The 16,583-nt window shown below is 36.7% G+C and overlaps 2 protein-coding genes across 2 annotated transcripts; one reads left to right on the plus strand and one right to left on the minus strand.

Annotated features, from left to right (window-relative positions):
• Nucleotides 1-574: 574 nt before the first annotated feature.
• On the minus strand, nt 575-11,120 carry LOC148584033 (uncharacterized). Its single transcript, XM_088518713.1, has 9 exons — nt 10,385-11,120; nt 10,239-10,300; nt 9,437-10,179; nt 8,630-9,312; nt 2,113-2,253; nt 1,684-2,001; nt 1,464-1,580; nt 1,002-1,146; nt 575-896 (listed from the first exon to the last, which is right to left on the minus strand). The coding sequence occupies exons 1-9, from the start codon at nt 11,118-11,120 to the stop codon at nt 575-577; spliced, it is 3,267 nt and encodes a 1,088-aa protein (XP_088374839.1).
• A 1,078-nt stretch (nt 11,121-12,198) lies between these two features.
• LOC132177903 (uncharacterized) lies at nt 12,199-12,780 on the plus strand. Its single transcript, XM_059590381.2, has one exon. It carries the CDS (start codon nt 12,199-12,201, stop codon nt 12,778-12,780), a length of 582 nt encoding a protein of 193 aa, XP_059446364.2.
• Nucleotides 12,781-16,583: the final 3,803 nt, after the last annotated feature.

Consider the following 16,583-nt stretch of genomic DNA (forward strand, 5'->3'; position numbering starts at 1 on the left):
GGGATGGTTTCGGCCACCCCTACCGGCCGTATGGGGTGGCCGAAACCACCACCCTCAGGCCATTGGGGGTGGTCTGGCCACCCCCAAAAAACCCGATCCCCCCCCCCCCCCCTTTTTTTTTTTTTTGACCTTTTGGGGGTGGCTGGATGTTATAGTGTTGATGATGAATGCACTATGATTGAGCTTTTAACAAGAGGGAAAAAATGTAAAAGAATGGAAAAGAGAGAGAAATGGAAGGATCTTTATTGAACAAGCAATTTCGAGGATTGCTTAACCTCCATGAACATTTCAAGGATGCTCTACCTCCAAGTTCAGAATGAACTTTACAACCATCAAAAGCTAACTAATTACATAATGAGCTATAGACTTTATACTACAACTTCCTGCCCAATGCCTTAGTTGCTAATAGACTTAATAGAAACTAACTACCATAACAAAACTAACTGCTAAGTAGTTGTTGCAGCTCCTCCATTCCCCACGTGCCTTCTCAAACCCTTGCCAGCTGTCTTCTAATGTCTTGAAAGCATAACAACTGCCACCTCAGCTCTTCAGGTATAGCCTGTTGCACTACTCCCTATTTTAAAACACCTTGCCCACAAGGTGTGGAAAAGGCCTTCTTCAATGCTTGAAACTTTTCCCACGTAGCATCCTCAACAGATTGTCCTGCCCACCTAATCAACAAGTCAGTGACTGCATGATTAGCTTGAGCTCTAACCCTCCTATCCAAAACTGCCTCAGGTTCAGGCTGAATAATCCCATTGAAGTCCACAGGCGGCAAAGTGGGAAGTGCAATACTGCTTCTTCCTATCTTGGCCTTTAGTTGAGAGATGTGGAACACAAGATGAATCCTGGTAATAGCTGGTAAATCCAGCTCATAAGCTACCTCACCTATCTTCCTGATCACTGTAAAGGGTTCATAAAACCGTGGAGCTAATTTCAAAGCTCTCCTAACCACCATAGAGCCCTGTCTATAGGGTTGCAGCCTGAGAAAAACCTACTACCCCACCTCTAATGTTCGCTTAGACCTCCTTAAGTCAGCATATTTTTTCATCATATGCTGAGCATGCTGCAGGTTATGCTGTAAGAGTGCTAGAATCTCTTCTCTAGATCTTAAAACTTCATCCACAACAGCCACTTTAGTAGTACCTGGTACATAGGTCAACAACCAAGGAGGTAATCTGCCATAGACAACCTCAAAAGGAGTCATTTTGATAGATCCATGCCAACTGGTGTTATACCAGTATTCAGCCCAAGGCAGCCAAGATAGCCACTACTTAGGCCTATCTTGAGCAAAACACCTCAAATAATTTTCTAAACTCTTGTTAACCATTTCAGTCTGGCCATCTTTTGTGGATGGTAGCTAGTGCTCATCTTAAGTGAGGATCCTTGTAACCTAAATAGCTTTCTCCAAAAGACACTAGTAAATGTAGGGTCACGATCAGAGACAATAGATGTGAGCATACCATGTAACTTGATGATGTGAGCTACAAAAAGCTGAGCAGCCTTAGATGCAGTATATGGATGAGCCAAAGAAATGAAATGGCTATACTTAGATAACCGGTCCACCACCACTAAGATCACTGAATGTCCATTGGAAAAGGGTAACCCTTCCACAAAATCCATAGATAAGTTTGAAAAAAAAAAAAAAAACCCTCTTTGCCCTCTACATGGATCTTTCATAACCTGAATGATCTGCCACAGGATCACTATGGACAAAAGCCAACACTTGCTTCTTAATGGTTTGACAACTTCCCAAATACAGCCTATTCTTATAGAACAAAAGGCCATCATTGACAGCATACTTGGATGAATTTAAGGAATTGCTCTTCCACCTTGCAAACAAAGACTTCAACTCCTCATCCTCTAGGTATTGCTCATTAAGCTTATCAATCCAATCAGGTGTTGGAATAGATAACAGAGAAAGAGCCACCTCTTCTACCCAACCTTCCCTTCTAGAAAATGCATCAGCTACTCGATTCTCTACTCCTTTTTTATACTCTACTATAAAATCATAACCAAGCAGTTTGGTGATCCATTTTTGCTGAAAGGGTGTACCCACCTTCTATTCTAATAAGAATTTCAAGCTTTGTTGGTAAGTTTTGACCACAAAACTTTGGCCTAACAGATATAGCCTCCACTTCTGAATAGCAGTCACTAAAGCAAACAACACTTTCTCATTTGCAGACATGAGAAGAGCTCTCCCTTTCAAGGCCTTACTCAAGTAAGCAATAGGTCTACCAATCTGCATCAAGACTGCTCATATACCCAAACCACTTGCATCACATTCAATTACAAAGGGATGTGCAAAATTAGGTAAAGCCAAAACATGAGCTTCAGTCACTACAGCCTTGAGATTCAGAAAAGCTTCCTTGCCAGCAACATCCCAATGGAATGCATTTTTTTTCAACATAACTGTTAAGGGAGCAACAATTGAACCATAGCCTTTTATAAACTTCATGTAGTATCTGATAAGCGTCAAATGTTGCAGATTCAAGCCCCTTAATTTGCATATGTTAATTCCTTAGCGTTGTTGTTTGTTTGATTTTGTTTTGTTTTTATTGTTTTAATGTTATAAATAAATATGCAATTAATTCCATTGATTTGGGGCTGAAAAGCACACTGTGAGAAGACTTAGAAGATATGATTAAGCTTAGCCAATCATAACAGAGGACCTATATGTTTTGGTTAAGTTTAATCAAATAAAGAAAATGATTAATTCGGAATTTCTCAAATTAGAGTCAAAATCGGATTGGATTCAAATTTGGATTCTGCATGCATCTCGGTATTTTGGTCATAACTTTATCAGATTTAGGTGATTCAAGCGGCATTGGAAAGCTAACTCAAATTGCTACAAATCATTGTGAAATAGCATTTTCCTAATTCGGAGCACCGCAATGCCAAAATTGCCCCACAAGATAGGAACGCAATTCTGGGCGAATCCTATTGCGATTTGGACTTAGGTTTTCTTAATCCTAATTGGACTTGGACTTAAATCTCCAAAATTTATAGGATTACTAGGACTTCTAGGACTCTCCTAAGCCCTATAAATAGGCCTCTAAGCATTGAGAAAAAAGACAACTCTTCGTAGAGCTAGAAATCAGAAAATTGTCTTTGGAGGTTAGAAGATCATGAGTGGCTAAACCCCTTCGTGGGGTGTTGATGTAACCCTATCCAAGCACAATGGTTTGATTGTATTTAATTTCTAGTTTTTAATTTATGCATGTTGATTGTATAACTGTGAGAATTGCTACCTTTTGATTTTGTTCTTAATTATTAAATGCAATTGTTCTCAAATTCCAAAATCAATATTAGTGAAATTCTTCTCTTGTCTTAGAAAGTATTTTACTTTTATTGATCTCAAATCATTCTTGTTTTCTGTGATCACGAGGATGATGGTAATACAATGGGTATAATTGACATATGATCAATAGGATTTGATAGGCCATGCCTAGGGAAGACGGATTGTACTACACCCTAGTTTAGTGTAATTTAGGTAAACAATCTGTGCCAACCGAAGATGGGTTACACTTATTCATTGATTGTATTTATCCTGTTAAAGAATTTGATAATTTATACCTAGGGAAGATGGGTCGTACCGCATCTTAGTGGTTAGGTGAACGATCCGTGCCAACCGAAGATAGATTATGCTTATTCTTTAATAAGGTAGTTTCTTGTTTATTTATAACATGCATAGAATGAATTTCTGTGATTAATTATGATTATCCATTGTTGTGCGAATAGAGGTGAAGTTAATACCCTACACTCTCTCTTATTTTAAATCTCTTTTATTTTCATGCACTTTAAATTTTAAAGAAAACCAATTCAATTCTCTTTTTAATTAAGTTAATTTTAATATTTCGAATTTTGATAATAAAACCCCTACAGTCCTTGAAGTTCGACACCCTCAATATAGTTCTATCCTACGGGATTCGTCCTATTGCGAGTGGTTATTTTTATAATTGATATTTTTTGTCACAAAAATACCACATCAATATTTGGCGCCGTTGTCGGGGACTGCTTAACGGTTTCATTATCAAATTTTAAAGATTAATTTTAGCTTAATTTTTATTTTTCTGTTGCTAACTTTCATTCTGTTTTATGTTTTGTTTTTATTTTTTTTAGAATTTGCAAATAGGTCCAAAGCTGCCCTCTCGGTGACTGCGATCGAGCATACTCTGCCGTGCGATCGAGCGCATTAGCAGCAGTCAGCATCCAAATTTCCAGCGCACTTAAGGGCCGTTTGTAAGTTTTTATTTTTATTTTTCTGTTGTTATTTTATGTTGATTCTATTAGTTAGTTCATGTGGGGAGGCATTCCAACACCCCATGGACCATGTTCATATTGCTATAATCCTTATCATCATGTTAGAGATTGTCCTACAGCAGGACAATTTTCTAATTATTCTTATGAGCATATGAACATACAGTTCTCTAGACCGGGGAATGACCTTTATTCTGATCCCTATAACCCGGTATGGAGCAACCAGTCTAATCTCTCGTAGCAAGCTCAAGCTCCTGAAAATTATGCTTCACAATTTCATGAACTGTACCATCAACCAAATCCGTAGTTCAATGATCAATCATATTCCCCTCAATATCAAGCAACTCCACTGCAGAAATACCAAACCAAACCACCTCCTCCGATGGGTCCTGACTGTCAAGAAAAAATGTTAGCTTCTCAGGAAATTTTTTTAGAAAAGATGTCGAAACTTATGAGCGAGGTGAGTCAGGCTGTTCAGGAGATGGTGAACTCTCAATCCATTGCCAAGATAGAAGCCTACAAAGAGGAACCATCTCCCATCTATTGGCCTCCACAACAACAATACCAAGAGGAGCCATCTCCCATCTACTGGCCTACACAATAACACCAGGCTGAGCCATCTCCTCAGAAGAATTTTAACAAATCCAATGCCAAGATAGAAGCTCACCTCAAACAAATCATCAACCACCTTAATAGAGAGGAAGAAGAGCTTCAAAGTCAGCCGGTGGCCAATCCTGATGGACCCTACATGGAGGGTGAGAGTACTTCTTATCATGAGCAAGCTATCACCACATTGAGGAGATGAGAGGTGGTCGAAAACCACGTGGAAGAAAGGAAGGAGGAGCAAATTGAGGTCCCACAAGATCTATATCGGGAAAAAAGCAAGGAAGCGAGCACTAAGGCTTCTTCACCATCACCTCCTATTCCCGAGATGCCATATGAGCCTCAAGCCCCTGTTCCAGGTAATCTGAAATCTTCATTTTTAGGGACAGATGACATTATTCCGATCATTATTTTGTATGACTTACCAAGAGGCTAGGAGGGTAGTCTGTTAGGGTTGTTAGATGAGCAAAACGAGACCATCGAGGTTGAAAGACTTCCTAAGTATTCTCCCAATTTTATTATAATTCATGATTCCTTTTAGGATGAGAAATTGTTTGGGAATACTGAAAGGGATCTACCTCGATATGCTGACATTTGGAATTACCTATTTGTGGGTAAAATTTATTATCTTTGGTCCAAGAGAAGAAAAGATTGGTACTTCAAATTTAAACTTAAGGGTCAGAGAACACTGCGCGCATCAAGGATGTGGATTCCGTTGACTTGGCGAATTCCATATATTTTGACTAAATGAGTCAGTTTCATAGGATCGAGTGCAGGCCCTGTGCCCTTGAACCTCACTCTACTAGGGTACATGATCTCCATCCACGTTTCTTTTATCCATTGTTGTTTCATTCTTTGATTATATTTTTACAACAATCTGTGCATTTGATTGGTATTTGGTTGGAGTATCACATTTTTTTTAGGACAAGTGTGCTTCAATTCAAGTTTGGGGGTGTGCAATGAGCCATGCTATTTCAAACAGTTCGTCCATCTCCCAGGTAAATTCTTTCCATATTATACACACATTGAGGACAATGTGTAATTTAAGTTTGGGGGTATGAGGGACACCGTACACAAACTTTGTCCCAGTTTTATTTTATTTTTATTTGTGAAAAATCAAAAGGAAAAAAAATATATATGCATGTTCATGTTTGTCTTAAAATTTTGGTTGATCTTAAAAAATTGTGATTTGATTTCATTGGTGAGCTTAAAATTTTGAACACATGATCTGATAATTGAGTTTTTCAGTTTGGTTACTTGCTTAGGACAGTTGAGAATTCACATGTTTGATCTAATCTTACACAAGCACATTAGCACATAATTTGTGTGGTATGACATGAAGTCTGATGTGTGTGTTTCTATATCTTGGGTGAAACTGGATGATTTATTAGATGGATACTTTGGCATATACATATGTGAGAAAATAAAAAAAATAAAAATAAAAATAAAATCATTGATAAGCTTTTCACTAAGTAACTGGGTCTCTTGCCTCAAAGCATTGAGTGTTCATGTCAAAAGGTGAAAAATTTTGATTTGATTGATGTCATGGTTAGTTTGGTTTCGTAGCCTTTTTGACTCGAGTTAGTAAGTCCTAGGGGTGTCTCTACACCTAATGCCCTAAAACCATATAGTTTGGGAGTCATTGACTTAACACTTGTTACATGGGTTAATTAGAAAGCTTAAGAGAGCCAAACATTGCACAACCTAACGAAAAAAAATAAAATAAAAAATGTCATTGTTGTTCTTTCTAATAGGGATTTCAGTGAACTTTGAGATATGGAGACATTGCACATTGGAAATACTTGGAAACTTCATATTTATGTGCTAGTTCACCTTACATTGTTCGAACTTGTGATACCTTAGCATGTCTTTTGTAAGTAATTAAATTTTAAAATTCCAATTCATTGTGAAGATGAAGTTTATCTTTTTAAGCTTGCTAATGAATGAAAAATCATGGTTTTAAGTGATACCTCAAGCTTTGGATAACATGAACTCTTGCACAATGTTTGTGGGTATCATTCCTGGAAAACCCTCATATGACTTCACTCATCCACTAGGAAATTCCTAGGGGTTTAAAAGGCTTGTTGCATATGCTAAATGCAATCATACATCCCACGAAAAATGGATTTATCTTTTTTGTTTTCAGTTTTTCATTTAATTTTTAGCTTTGTATTGCTAAGGGACTAGCAATATGTAAGTTTGGGGGTGTGATAAGCGCCAAATGTTGCACATTCAAACCCCTTAATTTGCATATGTTAATTCCTTAGCGTTGTTGTTTGTTTGATTTTGTTTTGTTTTTATTGTTTTCAGGTTATAAATAAAGATGCAATTAATTCCATTGATTTGGGGCTTAAAAGCACACTTTGAGAAGACCTAGAAGATATGATTAAGCTTAGCCAATCATAATAGAGGACCTATATGTTTTGATTAAGTTTAATCAAATAAAAAAAAATGATTAATTCGGAATTTCTCAAATTGGAGTCAAAATCGGATTGGATTCAAATTTGGATTCTGCATACATCTCGGTATTTTGGTTATAACTTTCAACTCAAATATTAGATTGAGGTGATTCAAGCGGTATTGGAAAAGTAACTCAAATTTTTACAAATCATTGTGAAATAGTATTTTCCTAATTCGGAGCGCCGCAATGCCAAAATTGCCCCGTAAGATAGGAATGCAATTCTGGGTGAATCCTATTCCGATTTGGACTTAGGTTTTCTTTATCCCAATTGGACTTGGACTTAAATCTCCAAAATTTATAGGATTACTAGGGCTTCTAGGACTCTCCTAAGCCCTATAAATAGGCCTCTAAGCATGGAGAAAAAAGACAACTCTTCCTTGAGCTAGAAATCAGGAAATTGTCTTTGGAGCTTAGAAGATCATGAGCGGCTAAACCCCTTCGTGGGGTGTTGATGTAATCCTATCCAAGCACAATGATTTGATTGTATTTAATTTCTAGATTTTTAATTTATGCATGTTGATTGTATAACTATGAGAATTGCTACTTTTTGATTATGTTCTTAATTATTAAATGCAATTGTTCTTAAATTCCAAAATCAATATTAGTGAAATTCTTCTTTGTCTTAAAAAGTATTTTACTTTTATTGATCTCAAATCATTCTTTTTTTCTGTAATCACGAGGATGATGGTTATACAATGGGTTTAATTGACAATGATCAATAGGATTTGATAGGCAATGCCTAGGGAAGACGGATTGTACTACACCCTAGTTTAGTGTAATTTAGGTAGACAGTCTGTGCCAACCGAAGATGGGTTACACTTATTCCTTGATTGTATGTATCCTGTTAAAGAATTTGATAATTTATACCTAGGGAAGACGGGTCGTACCGCATCTTAGTGGTTGGGTGGACGATCCGTGCCAACCGAAGATAGATTATGCTTATTCTTTAATAAGGTAGTTGCTTGTTTATTTATAACATGCATATAATGAATTTTTGTGATTAATTATGATTAACCATTGTTGTGCGGATAAAGGTGAAGTCAATACCCTACACTCTCTCTTATTTTAAATCTCTTTTATTTTCATGCACTTTAAGTTTTAAAGAAAATCAAATCAATTCTCTTTGTAATTAAGTTAATTTTAATCTTTCGAATTTTGATAATAAAACCCCTGCAGTCCTTGAGGTTCGACACCCTCAATATAGCCCTATCCTACGGGATTCGTCCTATTGCAAGTGGTTAATTTTATAATTGATATTTTTGGTCACAAAAATACCACATTAGTATCCAGTCATTCCCAAGTTACCTCTCAAAGCTTTGATGTTGGTTGGAAAAGGCCACTCAACCATGACTTGGATTTTTCCTGGATTAGCCCTTACCCCATTTTCAGAAATAATATGTCCCAAGTAATCCACCTCTTTACAGCAAAATTTACATTTTGACTCCTTAGCAAATAACTTATGACTCCTCAAGACTGCTAAGGTCAATTGCAAATGTGTTTTGTGGCTGTTTTCATCCTTACTAAAGATAAGAATGTCATCAAAGAATACTAAGATAAACTTCCTAAGGTAAGGTTGAAAAATATGGTTCATTAGGCTTTGAAAGGTAGAAGGTGCATTTGTTAAACCAAATGGCATAACCAAGAATTCATAATGACCTTCATGAGTTCTAAAGGCAATCTTATGAATATCTTTTTCAACCACCCTTATCTGATGATAACCAGAAATCAAATCTAATTTAGAAAACACAGTAGCTCCCCACAATTCATCCAACAGTTCATCTACAACAGGAATTATAAAACAATCTTTAATTGTCACCTTGTTGAGAGCCCTGTAGTCCATGCACATCCTCCAAGTTGCATCATTTTTTCTAACTAGGATCATTGGAGAAGAAAAAGGGTTGTTGCTGTGTCGAATTACCCCAGACTTCAACAAGTTCTTGACAATCTTCTCTATTTCTGTTTTCTGATAAAATGGGTACCTGTATGGCCTGACAGAAATAGGCTGCACCCCTTCTTACAAGTTAATTGCATGGTCATGAGCTCTTTTTGGTGGTAATTCAATAGGTACTTGAAAAATATCCTAAAACTCCTCCAGAATATCATCCCACAAACCAGAGTTTTGAACCACCTCCAGAGCAGCTACACTGTGTCCTTCTTTTGAGTGATCCTCTATCTCCACCAACTGTAAAAGCACCCCCCTTATTCCCTTTTTTCAACCACCTAAATGAGATTTCATCTTCCAAATTCAAGTTAGGACCCTTCTGTAATCCCTTTAAACTACATCTCTTAGCACCCCACTGAAAAACCATGGTAAGGTCATCAAAGTTCCATAGAATTGGACCCAACAACCTCAACCATTGAATCCCCAGAGTGACATCACAACCAGCTAATGGCAAAATGTACAAATCCACCTGAAAAACATTCCCCTGCACCTTAACAGAAAGATCTTCACACTTCCCCGGACTACTAATTTGTTGACCATTAGCTATTCTCACTTTAATCACATCCTTATTTGTGCTTGTTATCCCAACCATTTTGGCCACCTGCTCATCTACAAATTTATGAGTGCTGCCCAAATCAATGAGAATTATAACCTGCTGACCCTTTATAATTCCTACAATTCTCATAGTTTTTGGATTAGAGGTTCCTTTGATAGCATTTAGTGAGATTTCTGGTTCCTGGTCCATAAAAAATTTTCCAGGATCTTCCTCATCTTTTTCCACTATTTCTTCAACTGTGATGGAATCCTCCTCAACCTCCTCAATAAGAAACAATTTAGCGACAGCACAAACATGACCTATACTCCACTTGGCATCACATGAATAACACAACCCCTTCTTCCTCCTCTCATCTATCTGAGCAGGAGAAATTTTTTGAACAAGTACAAAAGCCTTAGTATTCTCCTGAGTAGAACCTTTCTGCTGGTCATTCCCTCCAACTCCTCCTTGATATTGTCTAGTTTGAGAAAATTGCATTCTATTACCATAAGGATTCCCATATCTCATAAAAGCAAAGTTGTTTTCACCCCCAACACCTTGACTTACCACCACATTGACTTACCAGATTTGATGTTATTTGCAAGACACTCCTCCTGAATCTTTGCCAAAGAATAGGCATCATTCAATGTGTTAGGGTTAAACATTCTAGTAGGCAATCGAATACTGTCCCTTAATCCTCCCAAAAAACAACTTAGTTTATGGGGATCAATCAACCTATGGACTTGATTTGCTAAGCCTTCAAACTGAGTCTTATAGTCATCCAAAGAACCAGTTTGTTTTAACTTGGATAGAGTCTTCATAGGATCATCATAAGACCCTCTACCAAACCTCACTTGAATAGCTATCAAGAACTCACTCCAATTGGAAAGATTATTAGCACTATGTAAAGCTTGAAACCAAGACAAAGCCTTACCTTCCATGTGAAATGCAGACATGCTTAACCTCTGCTTTTCAGGAATGTCATGAAACTCAAAAAATTGTTCTGCTCTATAACACCAAGCATTTGGATCTTCCCCATTAAAACAAGGAAATTCCAGCCGCAAGCCTTTAGTGTAAAGTCCCCCACTAAAGCTTGATGACTCCCATCTTGATTGCCTTCCCCACTGAGCTGGAAGAACTCGAGGGTCATCAACATCCTCCTCCCCCTGATGCATTGTACCCTTCTGTTTACACACGTTGGCTGTCTCAACTCGCATGTCAGCCCTCATATCATTCATCTCCTGCCTGATACTGGCAGCCAAAGTGGTAAGAGCAATATGAATTTCTCTCATTTGATCATTCTGCTGATCTTCTGCCATTGCAGACCTCGTTTTCATGAAGAAAGAAAGAAGAGAAAAGGAAGAAAAAAAAACTCAATGGATCAAAGGGCTTTGATACCACTTGTTACAGTGCTGATGATGAATGCACTGTGATTGAGCTTTTAACAAGAGGGAAAGAATGTAAAAGAATGGAAAAGAGAGAGAAATGGAAGGATCTTTATTGAACAAGCAATTTTGAGGATTGCTTACCCTCCATGAACATTTCAAGGATGCTCTACCTCCAAGTTCAGAATGAACTTTACAACCATCAAAAGCTAACTAATTACAGAATGAGCTATAGACTTTATACTACAACTTCCCGCCCAATGCTTTAGCTGCTAACTAATTTAATAGAAACTAACTACCATAACAAAACTAACTGCTAAGTAGTTGTTGCAGCTCCTCCATTCCTCACGTGCCTTCTCAAACCCTTGCCAGCTATCTTCTAATGTCTTGAAAGCATAACAACTGCCACCTCAGCTCTTCAGGTACAGCTTGTTGCACCGGACCACCCCTTTGGCCATGGGGGTGGTTCGACCACCCCCAGACCGGCCAGGGGTGGCTCCAGCCAACCCGATTTCCCTTTTTTTTTTCTTTTTTTTTTTAATATTTTGCTTTTCTTTTCTTTTCTTTTCTTTTTTTCTTTTTTTTTCTTAAATATTATGCTCTAAATGACATCGTTTTGGGCTAGGTGGTGATGTAGTTTTGAAGCCCAAAACGGTGTAGTTTTGGAGCCCAAAACGATGTAGTTTTGGTTAAGGGTATAATGGGCACAAAATGTCGGTTTAATAGTGAAAACTAACAGAGGGCAGAAAATGATAGAAATTGAATGTTTAAGGAGGTAAAGTGAGAGAGTTTGAAGTACAGGAGGTGTTTGTCAATTCGGCTGAAAGTTCGGGGGAGCTTACTGAAGTTTCCCCTAATTATTACCATAAATAGCTATATATGTTTTTAACCTAGCTAATTAATTATGGTAAGCTACTATAATTACAGTAAGTTAATTATTTAGTTAACTTACCATAATTAGTCCAGTTTTTAATTATAGTAATTACCGTAATTAAAACACAACTAATTCTATATGAAGTTGGAAGGGAGAACAGTTCCAGAATGCTCTAAACAAGTGAAGGGGAGCTCAATGTGGAAGACGTTATGGCATTTACCCATATCAAATGCTGGAAAAAATTTCTTTTGGCAAGCATGTCACAACGTGCTCCCAACAAAAGACAACCTGCTTAGAAGAAAAGTGGTAAATGAGCCATTTTGCCCGATATGCGAAAGGGAACTAGAGACAGTCATGCATGCAATATGGAGTTGCCCAGCAGCTACGGATGTGTGGGGTTATAGCAAGACAATTTTCCAAAAATGTGCAATTGAAAGTAACGATTTTATGCTTGTGGCTGAGTTTATATTGGGTAGATGTGGGAAAGAAGATGATGTGCTTTTTATCCACCTTGCTCGTCAGATATGGATGCGGAGAAACAAATGGGTTCATGAAGGTAACTTCATCAACCCAAATGTTCTAATGAAGGAGGCGCAGGTATATGTTCATGAATTTCAAAAAGTGAATAAGCCAATAATTTCTGCTACAAACGAGAACGTCAACAACAACGAGAACGTTAAATGGTCAGCACCTACTCAAGGTTGGCTTAAGGTCAACTAGGATGTAGCTATTGACAAAGTTGGTGGAAGAATGGGGATAGGAGCTGTTGTCAAAGAAGAAAAAGGAAATGTAATTGCTGTAATGTGCAAGACACAAAGTGGTAGCTTTGAACCAACGACGGGAGAAGCCCTTGCTTCTTTTCATGTAGCGATTTTATGCAAAGACCTGGGAATACAGTAGATAGTTCTAGAGGGTGATGCCAAATTGGTAGTGGATGCAATTAATTCATTTAAGAATAATTGGAGCCTTTTTGGTCATATTGTGGAGGATATGCGGGGTGTCTTGCAAAATTTCTCAAGGTGGAGATGTGGGTTTATACACCATGAAGCTAATGAAGCAGCATATCGACTTGCAAGGGAGGCTATTACAAATGGCAGTGATAGGATTTGGAGGGATCAAACTCCAGATTGTATTAGTGACATTATTTTAATGGAGCAAATTGCTCTATCTTTTGATTGTTGATGGAGGCTTATGCTCCACCTCAGTTATTTTATCAATGATAATCATCATATTTATTTTCAAAAAAAAAATCTATATGGTATTATAAGTTTTAATTATTTAATTGGTAGTTAAGTTTTATAAAACCTAGCTAGCTAGCTAGCTAGCTACTAATTAACTATTTAATTTTTAAAAAGAAATAAATAAAAGGTGCCTCTTATATGACTTGATTTTTTGATAGTCCATGAAAGGTATATTTACCCTATAATATATATATACTTAACATCTATAGCTAGCTAGATAGGTTCGAAGCTCGCTAATTATTTCAACTAACATATATACGTACCCTAGCTATATATATATATATATATATATATATATGAAAGGTCTAATTAAACAAGTAAGATTAATTTTGAAGTAAAATAATCAATGCATGTGAAGTTTTTGTATATTGTGAAAGGCCTTAATATATATAAATTCGAAGTAAAAAATCAATGCATGTGGAGGAAACAATAAAATTAATTACAATAATCATTATACACGTAGCAATTAAATTTTGTTATTAATTATTAATTGTTATGGACAGGAATTTTCTCCAAACCGATATGGAGGAAATCTAGATTAAATTTAATGTGTCTTTTAAATATTTATAAACACTTGACACTATTTTATATCGGTTGAAAGACATGCAAATATCTGCATGCATGTGCAATTGTTATTAATCGTTAATTTTTATTATAACTTTTTTTATCAAATTTTTGTTATTAATCGTTAATCATTAATTATTTTGTTATTAATTTTTATTAATCGTTAATTTTTATTTTAAATACGTAATTTTTATTATTATTTTTTAACATGTGAAAGAATGACATGTCAATAAATATTGACGTGTGAAAATGACATGTCAATATTTACTAACGTGGCGAAATGACACGTCAATAAATATTCACATGTCACACGTCAATAAATATTGACGTGTGATAGTTTAGCACGTCACTATATTAAATTATTTAAATATAATTTTTAAAATTTTAATTTAATTTAAATTTAGCAACGTGTCAATATTGACACGTTGCTATTTCTTGACGTGTGGAATGTGCCACGTCACTAAATATTGATGTGGCACATTCAACACGTCAATAAAATAATTTTGATGTGGCACTTTTGCCACATCAATAATTATTGACGTGACAAAAGTTGGATTACTGTTTGCTACGTCAAAAACTATCCTTTTTTTTTGTAGTGTGTATTCCTACCTAAATTTTATCTAGTACTCATGATAAACTTTATAATATTATATATATATATATATAGGAATGTTTGTGACCTATATATATAGGAATGTTTGTGAAGGTCTTTTATACTAGTCTGCAAGCACCCAGCCCCCTCTCTCTCTCTGCAAAAATGGAAGCGCTCTGCTTCATTGCTTCACCCACTCCTCTATTTTGCAGTACACCCGAGCAGTCAACCTTCCCACCAATCAGGACGAAGAAGTACTCCAACAAAATTCAACCATCCATTATTACTGCAACATTGACAAACCCAAAGGAGCAGATCTGCTTCCACAAGCTCTCAGGGCTCGATTCTCTTAATACGACGTCGCCTGAATCGGCCTCTTCACATGTTCACCAGCTGATGAAAGTCTTGTCTGAGTCGTTGGTGTATGAGAGTGGCTTCCTCAGTGTTGTGCCGGAAAAGATGGCGGCGCTGCCATTTGGGATGGGTGGAGACTGGGCCCACAGCACCACCAGTTACTTGACGAAGATATTGTCATCTAAGGTTTATGATGTTGCGGTGGAGACACCATTGGACTATGCTTCGAAGCTGTCTGAGAAGCTTGGTGTTCATCTTTGGCTCAAAAGGGAGGATCTTCAACCTCGAGTATGTAAGTTTACGGGAAATGTTTGTTTTCATTAGGAAAAATTGCACTTTATCTCCTAAAATTGGTAACAATTTTCAATTCGAATTCCAAAGTTTTAATTTTTACAATTTATCCCCAAAGTTTTTATTTTTTTCAATTCAGCTATTCCGTCAGTCAAAGCCACTTTGACTGACGGAACAGTGATCACGTGTGAGGCACGTGATCATTTTAGGAGTTTTAGTACCGAAAATACCCCATCTCCTTCAGCTTCGCTAAGACTCAGATTGAGACTTTTGAGGGATGAACTTTGTCAAATGATGCCTTTTTGTTGATATTATTGGTAATATATTTTCGTCAATTTCTTTGTTTGTTTTCTTAATTGATATTTATTTGTTGCGTTATTATAATATTAAGTATATATGTTTATATATGAACCCAACCGATCGTCTTAAAGACGAACTATGAAACCTGAAAAACCTATATACGACTCCAAACGACACCAATAAGGGGGTTGAATAGGTGTATGCAAATAATACGCGGAATTAAAAATTAAACAATCATACCACCAAAATATGTAGAACAATAGATCACAGAGACACAAATATTTTGGTTACGAAGAGAAAACCATTTAGAGAACTCTCTAAGATGTAAAATCTCTCAGGGGCGGCCAAACCCAGGAAATCAATCAACTATAAAATAATAAGGATTACAAGAAGTTCACACTTACAAAACATTTGCAATTGACACTCCCTTGCATAAGACAAGGGACCCACTTGACTTCTACCGCGGTAGCCCTTTCCAGAACATTTGGCACAATTCTTCTACTTGATCTCCTTTACCGAAACTCCGGTAGACTTCGGTTGTATATGATCTGTGATGAAGACACAACCTTTAACTCTAAGAGAAGCTAACCCTAACACTCAATAGCTTAAATGCTCTCTTAGCACATGGAATTCTTATGTGGAATTCATTACAATTTCGTGCATAACAGCTCTCTATATATAGACTACAAGAAAACCTAGTACTAGTTGAAATGGGAAGAAAAACTAGTTCTAGTTGGAATGAGATTTATCTAAATTTTCTTCCTTATCTTGCGAGACGATTTTGGCATAGCTAACTTTCGAATTTTGAAAATCTTATTTCACAAATATTTTTATAATTTTGTGTTAGCTTTCCAATGCCGCTGGTTTCACCTCAATCTGATTCTTGAGCCGAAAACTATGATCCGAATACTGATACATGTGCAGGATACGAAATTTAATCAAATCCTATTTTAACTCTAATTAAAGAATTCCGATTTGATTAAACTTAACCATATCATATAGGTCTTCTATTATGATTGGTTAAGCTTAACCACATCTTCTAGGTCTTCTCTTGACACAACACCTCGTATGTATGCACTGCTGACGGGATTGCAGATGAATGTATTTTGTCACTGAATTTGGCAATTCAAAACCCAGCAAAACCCAATCCGATGTGAACTAAGAAACTCAGGAAACGAATT

Source organism: Corylus avellana, chromosome 8 (genome assembly GCF_965113065.1).
Source record: "Corylus avellana chromosome 8, dhCorAvel1.hap1.2, whole genome shotgun sequence".
NCBI lineage: Eukaryota > Viridiplantae > Streptophyta > Magnoliopsida > Fagales > Betulaceae > Corylus > Corylus avellana.

Excerpts from the sequence above, each read along its gene's own strand:
- LOC132177903 (XM_059590381.2), top strand. The coding sequence starts at position 12,199 with ATGAAGTTGGAAGGGAGAACAGTTCCAGAATGCTCTAAACAAGTGAAG.
- LOC148584033 (XM_088518713.1), bottom strand. The coding sequence starts at position 11,120 with ATGGCAGAAGATCAGCAGAATGATCAAATGAGAGAAATTCATATTGCT. Across the intron at positions 10,301-10,384 it reads TGCAAATAACATCAAATCTG|AATGCAATTTTCTCAAACTA; the intron begins GTAAGTCAATGT and ends TTATGGTAATAG. Across the intron at positions 10,180-10,238 it reads AGGGAATGACCAGCAGAAAG|ATAGATGAGAGGAGGAAGAA; the intron begins GTTCTACTCAGG and ends TCTCCTGCTCAG.